The 24,082-nt window shown below is 41.3% G+C and overlaps 1 protein-coding gene across 5 annotated transcripts in view; it reads left to right on the top strand.

The window, feature by feature from the left end:
* The first annotated feature begins 316 nt into the window (after positions 1 to 316).
* MGAT4A (alpha-1,3-mannosyl-glycoprotein 4-beta-N-acetylglucosaminyltransferase A) overlaps positions 317 to 24,082 on the top strand; it is an 85,349-nt gene continuing 61,583 nt past the window's right edge. The window contains exons 1-2 of one of the 5 annotated variants that reach the window (XM_055801095.1): positions 317 to 473; positions 4,429 to 4,743. In XM_055801095.1, the coding sequence (XP_055657070.1) occupies positions 4,650 to 4,743 (94 nt within the window). In that variant the 5' untranslated portion in view covers positions 317 to 473; positions 4,429 to 4,649. The other 4 variants (XM_055801096.1, XM_027786014.2, XM_055801098.1 and 1 more) reach the window with 4 other exon arrangements.

Here is a 24,082-nt window from a genome sequence, read left to right as displayed (position 1 = left end):
TGACAAGTAACCAAGTTCTGGGACAGCCTTTCTTAGGACCCCTCCAGGACAATAACCCCCAAAAAGCACAGCCTAAGAAGGGGACGCAGGGCCTACCCCCTTCCCACCTCGACTCCCATCACAGCTACTCAAGAAGGCCTCGCGAGACCGAGCTATTTATAGCCGCGGCCAAGAGAGCGACAGGCCAGCCAGCCAATGAGTGGCGCTCTCCGGCGCGGCACCCATTGGCTGTCTACGGGGACGGCGCCTGGCTGGTGGGCGGGGTTTCCGCGCCGGTGGGCGGGGCGCAGCTCCGTGCGGTTCCATGGCGCTCGGGGCGGGGGGCGGTTGCGCGAGCCGGGTGCGTCGCTGACGAGGGAAGGGCGGGGGGCGGGTGAGGGGAGCGGGAGCCCCGGCGCGAGCCGACACAGTCGCCGACCGCCGCGCCCGCTGCCCGCGCCCCGCGGCTCCCCCTGCCGGAGCGCCGCGCACAGGTGAGGATGGCGCCGGCGGTCAGCGGGTCCCGCTCCCCCTGCGCGCCCCGGGCCCCTGCTGCCGCCTTCGGACCCGGCGGCTGGGTGGCGGCGCAGCTGCAGCCGGTTCGGCTTTTTAGGGGGCTGGGGCCGGACGCCTGCCCGCAGCCTCCGGAGTGGGTGTGCGGCGGAGGCGCTTCCCCTCTCAGCGCCGCGGGTCTCTGCGGTGTCGCCGGAGGAAGGGAGGGCGGGCGGGCGGCTGGGGGCTGTCCTGCTCCCCATCTGCATGCATGCACCCTTCTGCGCTCACAGGCACCTGCGTGGTGGCGGCGGTGGCGTGGGGAGCGCTGGCGGCTCCTTCGCAGGACTTGCTGCCACCCCATCCCTTCGCCCTGCGCCGGGGGGTGCCCGTGGGGCGTGTGGAGGGCGGCGCTGGGGTCCGGGGCAGAGCGGTGCTGCTCCCCCTCCTCCTGCGGCTGGGGCGCCCGGCGGAGACATCTCTTTCCCAGCCTTCCTCGTTCCTTCCCCCTGCGTGCCGGGAGCCCGAGGGGGGTTCGGCGGAGTTTGCAGTTTCCTGTCCCCCTGCCTTCCCCCGCAACCCCGCTCCGGTGCACCGGGCGCCGCGCAGCTCCCCGGACCGGCGCTGTCCCTCCCCTCCATCTCTGTCAGCTCTCGCCCTCTGCCGCCCGGCAGGGCTGGCGGCGCCCGGTGCCCAGCTCCCCGCCTGGGTTTTTCGCTTCCCCGACTAAATAGCCGCGACCGGGGCGGAGAGACAGCGGGGAAGGTCCCAGCTAACTCGGGGCGGTTTCCGCGGAGGCAGCGGAGCCCGCCTGCCCCGGGCTTGAGGGGACTCGGCCGCGAAACGGCGGGGCGCCAGCGCGCCTGAGGTGAAACGGCCGTTAACGGCGGCGGGTGACGGTTCGCGGCGCGGCCGGGCGCGGGGGGGGGGGGCTTGCTGAGGGTTTTCAATGGAAATAAGGTGGAAAAGCCCCTGTCCGGCGCCTCTTCTGCTCCTTTTCCCGCTGCTTGTCCTTTCATCGCGAACCGTTCTGCCGCGCCGTAGGGACCCGCCTCGTCAATGCAGCGCTGCTGCCGCCGCCGCAGGTGCCCCTGCACCTCCCGGCGGGATGGGGTGCGGGCTCATCCCCTCCGAATCCTGCCCGCATCCCGCAGCCTCCAGCCCTTCGGCAGCTGTGCTCAAGAAGAGCCTTTCCAGGGGCGCTGCGTTGTGTCGGGTTTGCAGTTGGAAGTGTGCTTTGTCTGTATTTTGGCAGTGTCTGGATACATACAGAAACTTCTTGGTTTATTTAAGGCGTGATGCAGTAGCGTGGTGCTCGGCACCTGCGAGGGGCCAGGTGCCTCCGGCACCCGTGGCCCTCCGCCTCTCGCAGGGTCATTCCCATCGGTCTGCAGTGTTGGAAGGGTTCAGTGCTAGAAAATTTCATAGGTATCATCTGTCTAGTTATATACCCTGTCATAGCGTCGGCTCCAATGGGATTACCCCTCAGTTAGATTTGTTTAGTTTGTGTTGTAAATTATTGAACAAACCTGAAAAGTGACTACCTGGGGGAGAAATAATTTATGTGCACGTACACATGGGTTTCTGCTGGTTTAGCTACATGCATTTTTAAAAGCTGGAGCGCTTCTGGTTCACGCATGGCCTTGATCTATGCAGTTTGATTCAGTGAAATACTTGAATAAACATATAAGTACGGCTGAGCTGATGCCTATGCTGAGAGGAGTGGTTACAACATCAGAAGAGAAGTATAAAAGCAGAACCAGCCAACTCGGAACCATGATACTTATTAATTTGACACGATTTTTTTGCATACTTACTGCTGATTGAATCATGTTGCTACCATTTTTTCGTTTATTTTTTGGGGTTTTGTTTTCTGTACAAAACCAAACAGACTGTAATTTTTGTTGATTCAAATAGCACAGTGAGGAGCCCTGATCTTGACTTTTTATTGCAGCAAATATAAAAATGATGCCCACATTTTCTGGCAAGGCAGGTGGTTTACTTTCCTTGCATTATCCGATGATATTTTTACTCACCTGGTTGCTGTCTCTTGTTTGTATGTTGGACCAGCTGTCTGTTGCCCCCACAGGGATAATCCGTCTAGTTTGTAGCCTGGTCCTTTGTGCACACCTGAGCTGCTCCGGAGAGGTCTGACTGCTGCTAAAGTAAAGGTAGATTACAGTTTAGGCATCCTTACTTCAGAGACACTTCAGCCATGTTAAACTGGTAGTGTCATTGACCTTATCAGTATCCTAGTCACTTTTGCTATTGAAGTTCACCCAGACTTTTATCATCTCAACGAATTGCTGTTGCCAGCCCTCCTGGCTTTTATTATGTGCCTCTCCTGTTCAAAGTGCTGGTGTTGATATTTCCTGTTGCGTGATGCTCTCCACGTTAGCTTTTTATAGGTCTCTCAGTTGTCTTTATCTTTCATTGTGTTGAATTCAGGTTCCTGGTATCATAAGGCTTTCACAGTTCTATTCCTGCTCATTGTTTTGTTTCTTACTGAATTTTACAATCTACTTCGTTTTTGCATTTGTTCCCTTCCTTATATGTACCCTGTGATTTTGGAGTTAATGTTTAAAGCTACAAACCTATCTGTGCATAAAGTTCCTCAAAACAAAGCACGTAACTAGCATTATATGTGAGGTAATTGTGGTCCAAAGGTAAACACTTTCTGTAACCTGGATGTTGTGACCAAGATTTGAACGCAAGAGCATGTTGTTCCACAGCTCTGTTGTTCTCTTCCGTGCATTTGTTAACCATGCCTGTTAGGTTATGTCCTGTTTTGCAAACTCTTTGGTAAAGGTAGTGCGTGCTGCAATACAAGCTTGGGAAGTGTAGTTCAGAGTTGACTGGAAACTCTTGGTACTGTAATAATAATATAAAGTATTTTTTTCCTGTTGTTCTAAATGCACACAGGCAAGAGAGTGATAGAGATTGCTTCCAAGGAAAATTCAGAGCAAGTTATTTATTGCTGGGTAGCATACTTGTATCAGATATAATAGTGGGGAAAAACTGGCAGTACCTTAAAAGAACGTTAAATATTAATGTTTGAACTACCGTAAAGGATGATTTAGTTCTTTAAAAACAAATCTGCCCTCCCCCTCATCTTTGAAAGTCGGTTAATTAATTTCTCTATTCTCTTTGTCTTGATGAGTTAGGACAATGTGGTTAGATGCTGGCTGTGTTTGGCCAGTTGAGGATTTTCTAATCCCAGGATATGGAACCTTCCTCTGGGATAAAACTGAACTGTAGGCAATTTCTGTGTTTTGTCCTTGTGTCTGTGTGGTGGAGAAAGAGGAGTGATATGGTCATATCATGGCATTTTGTGGGGCTTTTGGGTTGTTGCCAGTTGATAATTGAGCAGTCTCTGCATGTGTGGCTGTAGTTTGTGCTTTAGCTGCAGCTAAGCTAGAAAAAAAAATGTGGATGGATCAAATAGTCTTGCACTGAACAGACAGAGAAAGATGAGTGACATAGGTTTGTAAATGCTCTTTAAAGCTCCAGTCTCTCAATTTGCTGAGGGTGGTTCTGCTGCTGCAGTTACATTAGGCATTGCTGATTTCAGAGAGTTTCGTGGAAGTGAGCGCTTAAGAGCAGGGTCTTGAGCTGCTGGCTTCCTGGAAACAACTCTTTTATCAGTTCATCAACTGCCAGGTGACACGTGATCTTGCCTTTAGTTTGATAAAATTGTGATGTTGGTGATGTGTATGTTTGTCTTTTAACGACCGAATTAATGTGAAATAGAGCTTCTCCAGATACTAGCAGTTCTAACGGAAAAACGATGAATTACTCTAGCAAGTTCTGTTCTCTGGGCTGAGGCAATCCGAGGGAGGTGCATGTAAGCCCCAGTAACAAGCATGTAGTAGTATTTCTTTACTGTATTTTGGTACGTGGGGGACTCTTGTAAATATTTTTGGCATAACCTGTTAAATTTTTGTTGCCTTTAAACAGGACTAGAAGAACAAAGAGAAGCTTAATTTATGAGAACTGTAAGAAAGCTTACAACAGTTTGGAATTGATTGATTTATGATACCTTTGATATGTGAGAGCTACATTTTGTGTCACTATTGGACAACAGTTGGTGGTGGACTTCAGCTGACTTCATTGCAGCAAGCCCAACAGATAGGTCCTCATCGCTGATAGAACATAAACAAGTGTGATGCTGAAATGAGATGAGGCTCCGAAATGGAACTGTGGCCACCGTGTTAGTTTTCATCACTACTTTCCTCAGTTTGTCCTGGTATACTGCGTGGCAAAATGGGAAAGGTAAGTCAAAGGCTCCAAAACCAAATTGACCTTCACATAGCTGTGTGGCTATGCGCTGCTGCTGCATGTTAGCAATCTGTAAATTGTTTGTTGACTAGCTGTGCTCCAGAAAATATTGCCTTGGTGAGGAATAAACACCTGCTAGTGGACTGAGTAAAATTAACTTGGAGTGATCCTGATTTAAAAAGAAAAAAAAATGTACCTGAAGAAAAACAAGTGCTGCTGTTGGAGGAAGGGGTTGGTCAAGGCTGAATAGTTGTGGTTTTTTTTTCCTGGTTTATGGTTGTTGGAAAAACATATGTTCTCTTGTTCCCCCCCCCCAGCACGTAACATATGGCCAATGGACCCGGCTGGAGAATGTTATTTTTGGTGCTGTTTTCTGTCTTCTCTGATGATTCAGTGATGGCAGTGGCAAACTGCCAATCAACATTGTTGAAAGACTTTTCTTGCTGTCTTTGAATGAAATGCAAAATATTTCAGAGTATGATGTAAGAAATAAAATAATATGAGCAAATTGACAAGGTAATGGGAAACGCATCTATTATAATAACGTGAGCGATCTCATGAAATAATCAAGTAACTGCTGTGCGTAATAGACTTTTTTTATATACCTTTGATCTTATTGCATTCTCTGAACCTTGGAAATTTTTTTTTTCTGAGGGTCAAGACTTTTTACTGCGAGTAAGATGTTTGGTTTTGTCCTTCAGTGCAGCAAATAAACTTGTTCAGCAATGGTTTCTAGAAGAATAAAGGGGTTTGGGTTTGTTTTTTTCTTTAGAAACATCTAATCTCTTGAAAAATATTTGTCTATGTCCTTCAAAGATCAAGTAATTTTAAAAAACATATTCTGTCTTAAGTGAGATTGCTACATGCTTTGTTCTGCTGACACTTACTGTCAGTTGTGCCTCAGGTCCAGCAAGAGAAAGCTGAGGTTTTCCAGGAATACTGTCTGTTGTAGCACGGCCAACTTGTAAACCCTTTCCTAAGTATAAAAGAAACAAATGAGTTCTGTGGCATAGTGAATTTGTTGGGTTTTTTTCCAGCTGGTTACTTGTAGGTGTGATCTGTAGCAGTTGGTCGGTAGGCTAGCCTTCTGAATGTAAGCAGGAGGGAAAATCTCAGGTTATCAAGGTTGTGCTAATATATCAGTCTTTTACTTGGACAACAGTAGTGTAGACGTGCCAAAGAGTGGTAAGAAAAGGGTATCTGAATAGTGCTGTAAGTAGTATTCTCTTAATTTTGACTAATACCACATTCTCTAGTCACATTTTATATTACTGATTTGTTTATTGCTGAAGACCGCGTAAGAATTCAGCTTTCACTTCAGTAAAGATATATACTATGAAATACTTGTTATGTTTTTTTTTTCTTTTTTTCTTTCTTACTTGACGTACGATTTACAAATCTTGTTCTCTGTTGTAAAAGTGTAACACAAAGAAAAGTCTCCATTAAAAGAAATTATCAAAAACCTGCTGTTTGGAGAGTACTAGTATATATGGCACTTGGTGACAATTTAAGCTTGTGTTGATCAGACTGCTCTGTTTGTTTTATACTATTTTTTCCCATCTGAACGCTTAGAATCAATACTTTCCTAATGTTGGTATCAAAGTTCTACATTTATCTTCTTCCAGATCTTGCTATTGAGCATTAAGGTGGTAATTTGTTAAATAGAAGTCAATTAGAACATTACTGATGTCTTGTTACACTAATTATAAATCACAGTTATGAAACTGTAGTCTAGATAACTTGCTCTTAAGGTGTTGCTTCAAGACAAATTTATACACAGAATATTGTTTTTTAAATTTTATTTTCCTTTTTAACTTATGTTTAGCATTTTATTAATTTGCACAAGTAGTCCAAGACCAAACCAGTTTTGAGTTAATTTAGTACCATGTTATCAGAGACATTTCTGCACCAGTGGAAAATGTTCAGAAACAGATGATATATATTTATTAAGATATTTTTTCCAGCTTGATACAATTTTATGTTTATTTAGTAAGCCTTACAGAATTGTATCTTAATTAATGTAGAACAATTTCATTACAAATTTGTGAGTGGCTTAATTAGAAGCAAATACAGTGCTTGCTGTTCTCGTTCACTGAAAGGCTATGGGGTGTCACATACTCTGATCATCTTTTTTTTGTTCATTATGTTTATATGGCATGCACTAGATTCCTGTAGGTATTTTTCAGCCTTTGGATGGCCAAGTAAATCTGCACTTGGAAAGAAAATATTATGTACATTTTTAAAAAGAAAAACCTCCAAATTGCTAGCTTTTCAGTGAGAACTAAAACAAATTTTGCTCTTTAAAAGCAGAAGCACAGTGCCTTGTTTCTAACAACCCTAACCCTGTCTTCAAGTGATTAATTTTGAAAAAGTGAAATCTTGGATAATTGCCACTTAAAATGCAGAATCATTTGTGGAATAGCAGTAAGACTGGGATTATGTGCTATTTTTACAGATCATGTCTTCCTTTAATAAATATACGTAGTCCCAGTCTCTGCAGGATAGCATTTAGATGCTTCAAAGTGGTACAGACTTTGGTACAGGTTTAAAGTACAACAATTCATCTCTGGAGAACAGTGCTTTACAAACTTTAAGGGTATGCTGAGAAGTTGTCAGGAGCTGAAGGTAATACTCTGAAGTTCCAACATTGGAAACAGTATGGTTTTTAGCTTGCCTAGTAATCTGATTGCATAAATAACCTTTCACAGGGCAGATACTGCTGTTTGGATGAAATAGCCAATTATGTGGGTTTGCTTTTTAAGTTGACTGTGTTTGAAGAAGGTTGACTGAAATACCTCTCATTGTTGGAAAGAGTATTAACAATTAGGCTAGGATTTTTGTTGCTTTCTGGACCCCATGCAATGTTTAAAAGCACTGGAGTTGTAAGGAAGCAGTGCAAGCCCTGAATACACCTGGGAAGGTCCATGAATCCCACAGGAGCGGTAAAGAGTTGCAAGACTACTTTTTAGGAGTTAAAATGCGCTATGGTTAGTACAAAAGAAGTAGTTGTTGGAAATCAAATCTTACCAAAATGCTGATTGCTTTAGTGCATAGAAGGACCGCTTTTAAAGGATCTGCAGTCACTTCACAGTTAGTTCAGTGTTAGATGTCCTTGAATCCTCCTAAGACAGAGCTGTTTTGCAAGTGATAACTTCATGCTTAGCACCATCTCTTCTGACTGAATTATGCTTTCTGGTACTACTGACCTGCTCAGGGTCACAGGTCTTCACCACCTCATTTGTGAGCTGCAGAAATGCAGTGTTTTTATCCTAAAGGTACTGCTCTTAAGAGGATCTAATCAGTACGCAACAGTACTGTGTACCTATTACACCTGTCACAGAAATTGTCGAAGCTATTGTAACACTATATAGAGAGTGTAGTCTTGACACTTTGACCTTTAATGTAACAAGTGGTCAGAGTATGTAATGTTCCAGGAAGAACGTTATGCTCCATAATGCTCAGGAACCTCCTTTTCTTGGGTCAACAAACTTCCTGATGCCTGTCACCAGCATGGAAGTTGGGAAGGAAGATAGTAGATTGCTGAACTAGGGCAGGTGCGGAAAGATGAAATTCATCAACCTCATCACTTTGCTTCCCACGCTGAAGTCCTACTCTGATCCTGCTATCTTTGATTTTATTTTTTTTTTTTTAAAAGCAGCGCACTTTTTTCTTTAAAGCATGTGTTCTTTGTTCTTGGTGGAAGACAGTAGTTGGCAGTGTCTTGCATCCCTTTTAGAAGGCATGTGGCTACTTGAAGTGGTGAGGACATGTATGGAATATGTATTGAGAAAATCTGATGCAAATTAACCCTTCAGGATTGTCTAAATTGTAATTTTCATAGCAATCTGACACTAGTAGTATATGTCGTCTTTTTCCTATGTAAAACAATCTTCTTTAATGATGAAGAATTGGTTGAAAAAGCTTCTGTTTCTCAGTTCATGCAAGGGTGTTGTCGTTACTGTAGGGTCTCCTCGCTGCATGAGGATGGCTTATTTTGGTACATAGATTTAAATTCACACGAGAAGTTGTCTAAGAGGACTTTTACTTTTGAGATATATAATGAGCCTTCTTAGTTTGCTGAATATTCACTCACACTGAAGTAATGATGGCTGGAGAAAGTTTTGTTTTAAGCATGATGCTTTCTTTCATTTGGCAAGAAAATGACCTGGGCTGTATAATAAAACTGTTTTGTTTCTCCTCTGGCTATTTTCATCAAATTAGAGTTGCCACAATAATTGTCAGTGCTGAAAAGTATTTAAATTTAACAAGCAGCATAGGAAAACCTAACTGAAACTAAAACAAAAAGTCTTGGCCAATGGTGGAAAATTTTAGAGTGAGAACGAGGGTTATTAGATTCCTGGAGGAAGAATAATCCTACAGAACTATGGAGAAAACAGGGCAAGGAGGACAGGAGATGGATAGATAGACGTATGTATGTCCCTCCTCCCCCAACTCTCCCCCCCCCCCCCGGCAGTGGTTATGCAGATATTCTCTTTAAAAATAGATCAGAGATTTGAGAGATACATGTTAGTATTTTGCAACCATAACCCACCTTAGTTGTGCTTTGATCCAAAGAGAAGCTGTTATTCACGTAAATGCCGATTAAAGTCTTCTGGCTGCGTGTTCTAGTTTTTGGAGTTTTGTGCTGAATTCCCACTGGTGTGAATTGGATGAACCAACCAAAAAAGTTAAATGGACTACAAACTGTGAAGAGTGGAGGCAGGGGCAGGAAGGGATGAGATGGGATGCTAAATTAGAAAGTGCATGTAACAATTTATTCCAGTTTGGAAAAGAGAGTTTGTCTTGTCTTGTCTTTTCTGTTAAATAGGTGAGGAAGTGTTGGTTTCCTTTGGAAATTCTGTTGCAAACGTTTCAGGAGCTGAAATTAAAGGAAATGGGACATTTTTTTTTAACACCAGCACATGAACGTTACTCTGGTCTTTATCTAAAATAGACTTTCAAGTTTGGTTTCCAAAACTGACAAATTAGTGTATAGCTTATTGATACTAAAAATAGGAGTTGAATTTCATTAAAGCCAGACAGGAATGTTGGTTTGGAATGCTTACTGAGAGTCTTGTGCAGGTGGTGAATATGCTGCCCTTCCCAGGTGAGTTGAGCAGAAGAGATAAATATCCCAGCCGGTCATGTGGGCAGTGTTTAGATATGCAGTATCTTTGTGTCTGTCTTGTGCCTGTTGCAGCAGAACTTCTCTGGTACCGCTGATTTTGGTGAGCTGCAGTGGAAAAGATAGCAACTAAAGGAGCTTTTGCAACACTGTGTTGTCCCTTTGCTATTTTTGTGACCTGCTAGCTAGGTTAGCTTGACAGTTTGTGAGATTCCAAAACTTGATTGCTAGCAGCAAGTTTAGTGTGACCAGTCTCAGCCAACATCTTGAGATACTGCTTTTGATTGTAGTCCGTTTGTCAGAGTTGTGGAAAGGCAATGCTTTTGCTCAGTGTGGCTTCTCTTAATGCTATGTCAGCCCGAGCCTTCTATGCTTGCATGACTCCTCCAGAATGCTGGTTGCTGTTCTCCTGGAGGGACTGTCATGTGAGTAGTTTAGCCAACACAGGAGAGAAAGTTGCATCTGATACAGTGGGGTATAACCAGCTGCAAGCTATGTATCTCCTAAGAAACCTTTGCAATTGATTGTAAGTCAATGTGTATTTCTCTTCTTGCTAGTAACTGTATTTCTAGAGTAGTTTAACTATAGGTATATGGCTGTACTTTTAACGGTGTCTGAGTTTGCTGGTGGTTGATATTTTCTGTAGTGAATCTGGGTGATGAGAGGAAGAGATTTCTTATAAATCTCAAGCATCACCAATCTGGGAGGAGCAGGGAAGGTACGCAGAGAGACTGAAGTTTAAAATAACTTATGCAAATTGGAGGCCTAGTCAGGAAGGGAGGAGTGGAGGGTTGAAGGTAAGTGAAAGTGCCCTAAACAAAACATGAGGTGCGGTAAAGCAGAAGAAAACCAGATGTATACATAAAGAATGGGGAAGAAATTTGGTGTTAGGGTTCTAGTTAGGAATGGCAGTTTACTGTAAATTATAGGCTAAGTGGGAGTTGTCACATTATTGATGAAAATGAAAGCTGAACAGAAAAGAGGTGTTAAGGAAGTAAAGAAGTATGAAGTCTACTACAGCAACAAGACACAGGAAATCTTTCTGATCTGCTTGATACTGGTCTGCTGCTGGATGGTGTGTTGCAAAGAAAACTGATCCATTAGATGGGGTCCAAAGGAGCAATAAGTGATCAAAGATCTAGGAAATCTACACTGTAAGGGAAGAATCAGTGTCCTGACATTCTTTAGTTTAAAGGAAAGGTGTGAGAGAAGACAGGAAGATATTTTTCAAATACTTTTAAAGTTCTTGAGAGGGGGGAGCATAAAATAGATTGTTTGTGGCCATAGTGAATAGCAGGATATAAGGGACTGAAATTGAAAGGGAGAACAAGGTAAGGTAGTGGAAAAAGTTTTTGTAATGGGAAGTATAGATACATTCTAGAGTAGATCATTGGGAGGGATGATAAGTAGAGGACACCAATACCATGTTTGGTACCAGTAGAGATTTGGGCTAGCACAGAAAGAGAGAGTTACAGTGTTTTTTAAAGTCAATGTGACACTCCAAAAATAAGTCTTAGATAGGGAAGACCTAGAGCTGGCAGGAATGATCTAACTTTGAACTAGTTATCTTGCTGAAATTAGTGTTGAGTAGGGGGTTGGACTACACGACCCCCAGAGGTCTCTTCTAACTTAAGTTTGTCTAGGTATTCTTGACCTTTGCCGAGTTTATCTCTTCTTGTGCCAACAGTGACGTGCCAGTGCTTCTCATTACTAAAGAATATTGATATTTGCATGAGATACGTGAAAGTTTCCCTTTATTATCATGAAATTTGATCCTTAAAATACATTAAATGTTTGCTTGTATTTCAGTAGTTTCACTTAACCATTTATTGTTAATGTCCACAGCTCTTTCTATAGCTGGGAACCATAAAAATACTGTGTTAGAAGAATCTCAAAAAGTTATTTGCTTTATTTTTCAAGTGTGATTTTTGTTTTGTGGGTTTTTTTAAACACCCTCCAACCCACCCCACACCCACCCTTGCAGTTTAGAGTGGTACCTTACTCTGTAGCTGAATTCCTGCTGTGTAATCATGACTTTACTTGCCTGGGTAACAAAAAAGCTTTTTCCATTACTGATACAACCTTTAGGATTAGAATCCTGTAAGTCGCTGCTTTTTAAGATGAGACATTGCTAAGTCTGTAATTTAGTTTTGTTGATAATGCACTATGTTTTGTTTTCCTGAACATGGCAGAAAGTGAATACAAAGTGATTTCTTTGCTCACAGTGCAAGGCTTTATTCCAGCTAGTCTCTGCCTACAAAGCAATTACTCTAAAGTATTTTAGAGTTGTGCTTCCAGCTGCTTTTCCAGTTACCTCCTTGGTTGACACAGAGCTTTCTGTCTGTTCTTGTGGATGCTTCCCACAGATGTGCCACCCATCTATCTAACAATAAACAACAGAAATCCTGTTTTTGCTTGTGGCAGTATATAATTTTTTTGTCTTATGCTCAAAAAGAATATAAAAGTTTCCTATGCTTATCAAGCATAAATGCTGCTGTTGTAGCCCGCAGATACATCATGGTCTTACTTATCAAGGCCACGAACATTTAAGTTTCCTCAGACAGTTCAGAGATGGGCTGAACTAAATCTTTTTTCCATTACAAATTACTAGTAAAGTAGTTGTGCAAATAAACAGCCCTCGTACATAGTTGCACAGCCCCTAGAGACAAACTGTAGAGGTCCTGTTGGGGAGAGATTTGAATAAAACAAACGTGATGGGATCACATTTGACTTACAAGGTGGTTGTTAATTTGCAGCAATGTGGGAGCACGGTGAAGCTTTGATCTCGAGTTGTTTGCAAGGAAGACAAGTTAGAAAGAATATGTTCTCAGAAACAGAGCTTGTTCAACACAGTTGTCAAGGCACAAAGAAACAAGGAGCATCAGCAACCTCAACCACAAGCCTATGTGGAAAAAATTATTGAACTTCTGCAATGGCTTGAATTTTGTGCCCAGGCTAAGAAGAATTTTTAAAAGTTTTAGCTCTTAGAATAGTGTTGTCAATTGTGAGGTGGTAGCACTCTTCTGACCAATTATCTTTTGATAGATTAATTTTCTTCTAATGTATCAAAACACTAAATGTTTGGCTGTGGATCTACCATTACTAATGTAATTTTAATTTAGGAAGCTAGCTTTTCTTGCTGTAGTTCCTGGCTTGTGTGTGTATGTTTTGTTGGTTTCTGAGAGGAGGGAAAGGAATGGTTTAAATTAAGAGTGTCTTGGTTTACATGTACAGAAACTCAGAGTTATTGACAATTCTGTAGTAGAAGGAAGTCATGTTAAAGTATTCGGAAGCTTTCAGGTTGTCAGAACTGGATGGTTGCTTTTCATTCTGTGTCACAGTTCTACTTTCCTGTGTGCTTTGTTTCATTGCCACATTGGACTACAGCTGAGTTAATCTGTCTGAGAACATACAGCATTTTAACTCTCAAAATCTGAGCCCTGAATGTTCGACAGTGTATGAGCGTATAATGTGATGATTCTGGGAGAAGGTTTGAGATACATACACGTAGGTTTTCCTGGACATGACGACTTTTCCTTCATGGAAATCTTGTGTGGGCAGAAATCCTACAGGTGCAGAGGCTGTTAGCCCTGGATGGGTGGATAAAGCTGCGCAGGCATCCTGTTACTGACCAGGTTACTGCATGACCAGAAATCCCAAGAGGTTAAGTAAGTGACACCTTTGGGAAGTTTTATGTAAGTGTGGATTTGTGATAAGTAGTTGCTAAGCAATTGCACAATAGTCCATGTACTTTTGGGATGTCTGAGAGGGACCAGCTACTTGGTTACTGCCCAGTTGGTTGGTGTATGTGCCATGAGTCACATTCTAGAGCAGGGGCCCTCAAACTATGGCCCGTGGGCCGCAAACGGCCCCCCAGGGTCCTCAAAGGGGGTATTTACAGACCCCACCCACCCACCCCCACCCCCCGCCAGGGGCTGGGGGGGGGAAACCAAGCAGCCGCAGATGACTGCCTGCCACTTCATCTGCGCGCCGACCCCCTGTATACAAAGTTTGAGGACCCCTGTTCTAGAGGATGTATAGAGGTGCATGTGTTGTAAAGTTTGTTTGCGTGGAAGCATCAGGGTTAAACATTTTTGCTTTGCACAAATGTACCTGTTGACTAGGGAGGCTCTAGATGGATACAGGAAACACCTTTCCAAAACACTCCTGTGTGGACACTTGATGGTAGAATAACTGTTTTCTCTTCTGATGTCAATGGGATACATGCATTCATAGGTATAGATGACCTTTTAAGTTAAGGCTTATTTTCCCTTGTTCTCCTTGTCCACACTGCTTTATTGAGAGGGCAGTTGTATAGATTTAAGGTGCAATTTTACATTATATAGAGACACTGAAAAAGAGACTAATGCTTTGCCATGTATTTGTAATACGTTGCTTTAAACCTAACTGTATTTAACTTAGTTTGAAGTTTTTAACTTGGAACGAGCTGTAACTGAATGGAAGACTTTCTCTCGTATTTTGGGGATCTAGAGATTAGTTTCATTGGGTTTTGTGGTATTTTAGCTATGTGTAGATAGCAATGATCAAAGATTTGAATTGGGTGAAGTTGAAAATTTGTTTTCATGCAGGAAAAAAATTGATTCTAGGACATTCAAAATATGTTTGTATATTCAGTACCAATGACTTTAAGTTGCTCTCCAGTACAGTTTTAATGATAAACTAATGACTCAGATAATGAATGAAGGATGGCTGTGGTTAACTGTTTTTAAAAGTTGAAATGTCACTGCAGCTTCTTTTGCCTTAAGACATGCTGCTGTATGCTCTTTCTCCCCTCTGTCACTCCTTTGTAATACTTTTTCAGTCTGTCCTCCTCTTGGGGTTCAAATTTGGTGTCGTCAGTAGCACTGTATTCCTGTAAGTTTGGAGGAAACAGGCTGTTAGGACCAGGACAGAGCCTCCGCTTGGCTCCGTGGAGGGAAGGGCTGGAGCTCAGTGGCAGTGTTGGGCTTTGCTAGCTGGGCAGCCGCTGCTCATCTTCCCACTGCCCGTGCAAAGGGCGCAGTGCTCTGTCTGCTGCAGCACTGCTGTCTTTTGCTAGTGGTTGAAGGCAGATGCTGTTAATGCATGGAATAATTATGTGTATGGGAAGACGTACGCCAGGGACAACATGAGGAGCTGTGGGCCAGGGGCTGAATGCTGGTGCTGCTGGTTAGGGTTATACTGGCAGAACACCAGAGGGTCCTGGGGTGTGGACAGGGGTCTAGGGGAAGAGCTGGGGCCAGTGGGATAGAAGTTCCTGTAGGTGAGAAGGGGTGGAAACAGCTGTAGGAAAACTGTGAAGCATGTAGATGTGGTATCTATGTTCAGGTCTGGGTGTTCCCTCCTTGCCCCACAATCTTGGCTCTCACTATATGTAAAATCACCGGTGTGCCAGGTGAGAGAGCTGCTTTATTTAAAACTTAAGCAGACATTTACACATAAATTGTATCTGTTATCTGTCCATGATACTGCTGGTTTAGTCCTACTTCAGACTGTAGGAAAAACTGCTTGTGATCGTTTTTGTTGGATGTATTTTTGTACTTGGTCCTCTTTTAAATTAGTAAAGAATAGCCTTCAGGGTCTGGCAAGAATCTGTGCTTAAGCAGTTTGCTTTTATCTGTAGTGGTCTTGTGGTGTGACTGAATGTTTGTACATGTTTACTGTTGTCACGCAAAATGTGCCAAGAAGAAAAAGGCATTTGTGGCTACTTTGCTGTGTTGTTTATTGAAATATCATAGATGCATTTTTCAAATGGAAAGTGAGTCTAGGAGGCTGATCGTTACGCTAAAGGGGATATTGCCGTCTGTTTTTTAAGTGAAACTGCAGAGTTTCAGAGCTGATGCAGTTGACTCTACCCTTCATTCTCAAAAAAAACTTTATAGCAGATTGATTCGTATACTGCAATAATGGCATTAAAGTAATGGGACACGTAATAGAAACTTCTATCCTATGGCTGTATTGATTTGCATCTTTCAAAAATAAAATGGGATTTGACATACAATTTTTTTGAACAAATCTTTAGCAAAACCCAAAGCCTTTCCTGTAAGGGAAAATAAAAATATACTTTATTTCAATTAATCTTTATTAAGATGTGGTTTATAGCCACACAATGCTTCTTGGATCTCCTCTTCTGTGGGAATAAGTCCTACACTGTGCTAGTTCTTCCACAGACTCTGGGCTTCCGGGTTACAGAAAGGATCAATGTGAAAGTTATAATTCTACTCAGAAACCTTAACCCATTTTAAATACAAATGGAACCACATTTCCCTGTGGTGTTGTAGCATCACAAACTAATGTTCAATAATATTGATGAAGAATAGTGTAATGGAAAATAATTAAAAATACGTAATGAACACAGTGATTTGGGAAAGTTAAACTAAAATAATAATTTTCTGCACTAAGTATTTTGAAGACTCTGTACTTATCACCAAAAAAACTGGAATTTTCACTTTCTTATACCATGTGAGACATTCAAATGGCCTTAGTCAAGTCTAACTAGAAACCAGGTAGTGCTTTCTTTAACCTTGTGAAAACATTTGCTACCTGCTTCTAGGCCATTCTTTTCCTGTTTACAGATTCAATTGCCTTGATTGAAATTCTGATCTGTTGAAGTATATTACTTGTTCTAGCATTTGCGTATGACATAAACATATCTGTCCCATCCCCCCCTTGATTTTTTTTAACCTTTTACTCATTCTCTTTTAATTTATAAGAAAGTTCTCTGTGAAACAAAATGATGAGAAAACAAATATGATACATACAGACCGTGTTAGAGTTGAGATTAAACTAGTTTCAGGTGTCTAGCTGGGGCTGAATTTTGAACTGGTGTAATGCCATAATTACAGGCTTGAGATACACTACTGCTCACAACTGCATATTGATTAGCATGATGGTCATCTCCAACCATACCTGAATCTGTAGGTTTTTTTCAAATGCAGGCCTACCTGTGTGTGTTATAATGCTCTTTCTAACTAGAATTTAGTCTGTCATCAGTATTCTTACTTAAGACTTTTGGGTGCTTCCAGAACAAAAATGACTAAACTTGCACCTTATTCACAATTTTTAACTGAGAAATTTTATTTTCTCCCTTGAATCAGGAGGTCTCTCAACACTAGGCACTATGAGATGCAGTAGCTGGCTTTGGTTCAGCTGTATAGCTAATTTTGTGTTACATTAGCAGCACAGTTTACCGGTGTAACAAGAGCTGGAGAAGGGGGGGAAAAAAGGTTGATTGCAGGTCAGTTTTTTGAACTTTCTTACGTGTAGTACATCATGAACACAAGGAATAAAGTGTGTAACCTTTGTGTGTGACTAAAACTATCTCTAATTTAAAATATAGCTATAACTAGCTATTAAAGCAGGAGGCTGATGTGGAGGCATCAGATACGTGAAAGATTTACAAAAAGTGTAGAATGCAGGTTCAATTAATGACTGGCTATTTGCAAGATGTGAGTGAAAGGGTTAGAGGAAGCCTGCATGATTACCAAATTGATTTAGAAAATTGGTTTACTGTTTGTGCACCCTGGTTTGAATAATAAACATTTTCAACAAAAGTGTTTTTACTGTGAGCTGTTATGGAAACTTGTTTTCTCTTTCAAATCCCTTTTCCAGTTATAACTTACCAAGTCAATAACAGGGAGACTCAAAGACGCTACTCTTATGAATTCTGTTGCAGCAGGGAGCACTGTTTTAGTAAATGGAATTAGAAGTTCAGTAGGTTATAAAAAGGTGGTATGCAGAGAAATGTTTTTCATTAAAAAAACCAGACAACACCCACCACAAAACCCTCCAGGAATTTGAGACTGCTAGATAGCATGAATATTTTAATTTGATATCTTAATAAAGGTGTATGTCCTCATTGATAGAAAGTAGCAGAAAATATTTTCTGATGGAGATCTGAGGAGAAACGTGAGATGTCACAGATGACTTGTAATTCAACCCCTTACAGTCAGTTTGACTACCTAAAGGGTAATTACGTTTGTTTATACTGTCAGCAAATCTGTAAGTATTTCAGGTGAAGGGGTCTCGTTCTTTCTTAACAGATGTGAAAGAATTGTGTTTTACCAGGGTTAGATTTTGGTATTATTTTTGTTGAAATTATGACACCACACAGGGATGTGGATTGTTACATTATGAAGCCACACTCTGCTAGGATCAGCATAAGAAGTTATGGCTTCTTTCATGTGTCATGTTAGAATTGAGTGTAATTAGCTATTATGTAGGTTTAAGAAGATACTCTTGTTGATTTGTAGCAATAAAGTGTATATATACACATACATATAAACTAAATGATGGAAGCAAACAATAAATAGATGCAACATGTATGCTTAATATATGCATTTCTGCAGAAGTGTAGAATGGAAATGCATATGTTAAAAAAAATAATGCAGTGGGGATGCTTTCTTTCTGCTAATGTGCTTCAGTGTGGCCAAGAATGCAGGCTACATATTGACCTGTTCTGTATGTTAAAAGTAAAGTGTGTTTCAATGCTGTGATTGTAATCTCTGCCTATACTGGAGCTTTGTTCTTGCTTGAGCAGTAGAGTTGTAGTGTGGCTTTTTACTTGGCAGTTAGGTTTGAAAAAATAATCATGAGATAATGATCTTAGTAGAAGCTGCCTCTGAAAATTGTGTTCCTGTTTTTGAGGTAATAACTGTGATGTTGCAGTCAGTTTCCTAGTTTCCTTTACAGTGTTGTACACTTGAGTCTTGTGCAAGACAAATAAGAAATAGCAAAGAGGAGGGTTTTAGTGAAGGTTGTTTGAAGGTAATGTTTTCTGACACCGTATAGTTTAATGTCCAAATTACATGAATTCAGTGGTGTGCATACTCAGCTGAGCTCTTCTTTGATTAATTTCTCAAAGTGAACTCTTTGTGCTATGCATGTCTACAGCTAAAGTTGCAATAATTTTCCTTGTACAGCTTTGCTTTTTGGAAATAGAATCTATGAAGCTTTTACTTATTCCTTAATGTTTCTATTCAGAGCTAGAGATGTGTTAAATGCTGATTGCTTATTGTGGAGCTGATTTAGCATATGATTTAAGTGACCTTTGTATATTACTTTCCCTTTAAAGAAGAAATGCTAGCAGTTGACAGTGCTTCTTAGCACTGGGAATAGAATAAAAACCAAATAGCTGGAACCTAAAAAGCCCCAAGGATTATATTCAGGCATGGAATCCTGGGCAGTGTTGTTTACTAGGCAAAGAAGCGTGAATGCTAGTTAAGTTAACAGTCAGATCAGGACAAATAAATTGCGAATGTGAGATTTCCTCCCCCCCCCCCCCCCCATCACTGTAGCTTGCTGTTCTTTGTTTTAAAAGACTTCCAGCTCAAATGCTGCCAATAACTCTTCTCAAACAAATCATGTGTTTAACTGTTCTTATTGTCTGATGCCAATGCAGAGACAGAACACCATATGCTCCTGTTGACTTGACCTCCTTAGTCGTGGGTGTCTGGATTTTCTGATGTATTATAATTTTTATTTCTTGTGTCCAAAGGGACTTTCAGACCCTCTGTCAGCCCTTATCAGTGGAGATTTGAGAGTGGTGTCGTAGTGGGTTTTGTAACTGCACAGGAAATTTTCTAAATTGTGACTTTTCTGTATTGAACAATTTGTATATAGAGGCAGAGGTGATCAATTGCATCTGGAAACATTTAAAACTGTTCCTGGCTGCTCTATGGAGCTATTAAAATACCCCTTAAGTAAATTGTTCATCAGTTGTCACAATTCTAGTTAGGCTTCTTTGGCTTTCTGATTGCTCAAGATTGTTTTCTCTCTAGAAAAATGTTTTATTCTGTGACTTTTTAGAAAAACAAAAACCCCAAACCTACCTGATGTACTACTTCATGCTTCCATTTTGATTGGTAAGCTGCAGCATTTTTAGTATATTTATATTAAAAACAGGAAAAATGGCGTGGTGAGCAGGTTCTCAGTCTGACCTGTTTTGTACTCCTATTTTTCTGCTTTGTATATGTGGAATCTCTGAGAAGGGTGGGGGGGTTTACTTATTCAAAAGAATATTTACAAGTGAATCAGTTCCTAAAATAGGAGGGGTTTACCGGTTGATATTACAAAGGATCATATTCAGATTGCTTTAAAAAATGTAATGAAAACAACGTCGGCTCCTGCTGCCAAGGAATGTTTAAACAAAAGTATCTGGACTGAGATTGGATCAGGCCCTGAAAGTTTCAAAGCAAACACTTCAGACTTCTGCTATTGCATTAGAATTGGAGAGAACAAAAAACATTATTTGTTTATATAGAACCTTGAAGTGCAAAATATGAACGACTTGCAATAAAAAATTAAGTAATTATAATTCTTGAGTTATTTTTTTTTAAGTAGGGAAATCTGTAGAACCTTCATTCAAAAATAACCTGTTATTCACAGTGAAAGCTACTTGAATAAGCACTTTTTAAAATGCTTCTAGTCCTAATAAGTACATTTCTATGTGGAAAACAAGGGCAATAAACATTAATTCTGCTAGATTGTTTGGGTAGATTGAAATAGTGGATTGCTGAAATGACCCGTCATTTTGAGTAACAAGATTAGGGATAAAAGAATGATTTACCCTCGTGTTTTCCTAAATCTTGATACAGGACCTTTTTTGTTTGTTTCATGAAGCAGAAAATGTTTTTGTTTGATTAGTAGGATGTATTTTTCATATGTAAATCTTCTACCTTACTTTACTGTCTTTAATTCCACAGAATAATACACTTATAAAACAATCACATATTCTCTAATCCCTTCAAAAGAATAAAACAGATTTATGAATAGGCATAGCTGCAAACTCTGTAACTGAAAAGACCCACAGGATCAAGTGTTTAAAGAGGACTGATAAAATTTGACCTTGAGCAGTTTTCTTTAAGAGCTTTTATTTATAGCATGTCTATTGTTAGCATTTACAGTATACTGCTTTATTCTGTATTTGCATGGTTGATTACTTTTCTGCTTCAGATTTAAAAACTCATCATAACTTGCTTATAAAAGGCTTTAATTTCACTTAAGAGCAAGGAAGCTGATTAGCTCATGGGGAGTAGTCATCCATGGTAATATATTGTAACACTTCAAGGATGCCATGTATCAGCTTTTAGGTTTGGTGACAAAACCAGAATCCGATTTCTAAGCACACTTGAGATTTAATTTTTGGGGGCAAATTTTATTAACACCTTCTTTACTCTTCACTTTGACATTGCTGGTTATAAATATGATTTGTGCCTATGTACGGGTTTTTACATTTGATTATCTCCTCGGCTTGTTACAATATTTTACTGTTTTTAGTTTACAGGTAGTTTCTGGAACATCTTTTAATCTCTCTCAGACATGGACAGAGGATTTTTTGGCAATGCCTATGTGATTGGTTTGACAGTTCCTCTGCTTGCCTCTCCTCAGTTGGACATTTGAGAATGCAGTCCTTGATTTGTGCCTTGTGAATATTTTCTGAGCTCTGGAGTCACTTCCAGTGACTGCCAGTGGAAGCAATGTTTTTATTTCCTTAGTAAATGCTACTATATATTTCTTGTCTGCACATCTTTATGTGGATGCTGGATGATTGTACAGGGCAGTGAGAACAGGATTTTGTATCACAGTATTGCGTAATTGTATTTACAGTTATGTTTTCTAAAACCCATGCAAAATAGGAAGTCTAGCCTTCATCAAAAAGTGTCAGGTTTAAGATTGAGTATTATTAAGTGCTAGTTCAGTAAGAATTTCTTTTGATTTACTAGAGAAATTGTCTGTCTTTTTTTTTTTTTGACTGACATTGGAAAAATGTAGTCTGCCACATTAGTGTAGCAGGATTTTAATTTAAAAGGATATCTGTGAGGGACAAAGATGACTATTTGATCAGGTGATACTACAAATGCAGTCGCTTGTAAGGTACTATGTAAGGTATTATAGATCAAGTATGGTCTAAAAAATACCTGTTGCATACTTCCCTGTGGGAGTGACGTGCAGGTCAGTGCAGGTGTTGTCATGACTTACTGCATACTGGTGTAGTTGATATCGTGATTTCATGGATCTCGTGAAGCATCTGAACTGATTTTAGGGAAAATGCAGAACTTATTTTTTCACCTTACATAGCTGATACAAAGAAACACACCTGTAAAAGTTTTATGCCAGATTGAATTGGCTGGCATTTTGACAAATTCCTCATTCATGGAAGACCAACCTGCTCTTGCCACACCCACTACTGATTTATAAAAGGCAGTGTGGAAGCTCTTTGTCCATTAAGATCTCTATTTTGTGTCAACCTGTAAATTGATCAACATCCTTGATGCAAGTAGAATGAACTAATACATGAAGCTTGTTACTCTTCTCTGACCCATGGCACGATGGTAACTATTGTGGGGTTTTTATAATGGGAGTAATTGAATATTTGTGTGCAATGCTTTGTTGCTGAGCGGAATCTATTGTCTGTATGTGACAGCAGTCAATTCTTTGTGTTCCTATTTAATGAACAAAGAAGGTGAGAGGTTTCAACAGTGGGTTTTTGGTTGTGGTGGGTTTTTTTGTTTTTTTTTTTTTTTTTTAGTTAAATACAGGCACCTCAGTTCAATAAGTTCCATTTCCAGTTGTGGAAATGGCCTATGATTTAACATATTTGTAAACTTGCTTGGTTGATAAGATAAGTAACAGCTTGCAAAGCTTTTGTACTGCTTTTTTAAGTTGTAGATGGTGGTGCTTTTAGTGGACAGTTTAGATGGTTTATGTCCCTTTTTCTTTGTCCACTGTTTACCCTGTTTCTTGAGAGAGGCATTTCTGGAGGGTCACAAAACATCTCTGATCCTGTAGTGCCTGTGCCTCCTTTCCCTGGTGCAGCATTAACAAAGATGGGTGTGTAGGCATATCATCTAAATACATGCTCCTCTGTGTTCCTCTTATGCTACTGCCTAAGCTATGAAAATAAAAACTTCCGAATTATCATATGTTGATATATGTACAGCTTTGGTCAAGACTGTTGTATACTTATGTGCTCTCAACAATATTAAATTGCACCTGCAACCTCGTCGGTGGATCTAAGTAGTTCTTCAGGCTTCTAAATAGTGAACTGAGAATTTCCTGGTGATTGCTTTAATAATACCAGTATCCTGACCAGGAATCCTGTTCAACTGTACTTCTGTGTTTTAAGGTTAATGGCAACACACACACGCACATATGGTTTTCAAAAGTGCATTGTGATTGAAAGTTCGGTGCCTAGGTTCTTTCTTTGAAACTGACAAAGATGGAATGACTAGCTACGCAGATGAGGGGAAGGTGGTGGATGTTGTCTACCTTGACCTCAGCAAGGCTTTTGACACTGTCTCCCATAACATCCTCATAGGTAAGCTCAGGAAGTGTGGGCTGGATGAGTGGACAGTGAGGTGGATTCAGGACCGGCTGAATGGCAGAGCTCAGAGGGTTGTGCTCAGCAGCACAGAGTCTAGTTGGAGGCCTGTAGCTACCGGTGTTCCCCAGGGGTCAGTGCTGGGTCCAGTCCTTAGTCATCAACGACCTGGATGAAGGACCAAGTGTACCCTCAGCAAGTTTGCTGATGATACAGAACTGGGAGGAGCAGCTGACACACCAGAAGGCTGCGCTGCCATTCAGCGAGACCTGGACAGGCTGGAGAGTTGGGCACAGAGGAACCCGATGAAGTTCAACAAAGGCAAGTGTGAGGTCCTGCCCCTGGGGAGGGACAGCCCCATGCACCAGCACAGGCTGGGGCTGACCTGCTGGAAGGCAGCTCTGCAGAGAAGAACCTGGGAATCCTGGAGGACACCAAGATGCCCATGAGCCAGCAGTGTGCCCTGGTGGCCAAGATGGCCAGTGGGATCCTGGGGGGCATTAGGAGGACCATGGCCAGCAGGTTGAGGGAGGTGATCCTCCCCCTCTGCTCTGCCCTGGTGGGGCTGCACCTGGAGTGCTGTGTCTGGTGCTGGGCTCCCCAGTGCAAGAGGGACAGGGAACTACTGGAGATTTTCCAGCAGAGAGCTACAAAGGTGATGAGGGGACTGGAGCATCTCCCTTATGAGGGAAGGCTGAGAGTGCTGGGCCTCTTTAGCCTGGGGAAGAGAAGACTGAGAGGGGAGCTTTTAAATGTCTACAAATATCTTAAGGGTGAGTGTCAAGAGGATGGGGCCAGGCTCTTTCCAGTGGTGCCCAGTGTCAGGACAAGGGGCAACACAAACTGCAACATGGAAAGTTCCATCTGAATGGAAGGAAAAGCATCTT

The sequence above is a fragment of the Falco peregrinus genome, chromosome 4 (genome assembly GCF_023634155.1).
Source record: "Falco peregrinus isolate bFalPer1 chromosome 4, bFalPer1.pri, whole genome shotgun sequence".
NCBI lineage: Eukaryota > Metazoa > Chordata > Aves > Falconiformes > Falconidae > Falco > Falco peregrinus.
The sequence above is the reverse complement of the archived record's forward strand: the minus strand, read 5'-3'. Positions and strand labels throughout refer to the sequence as shown.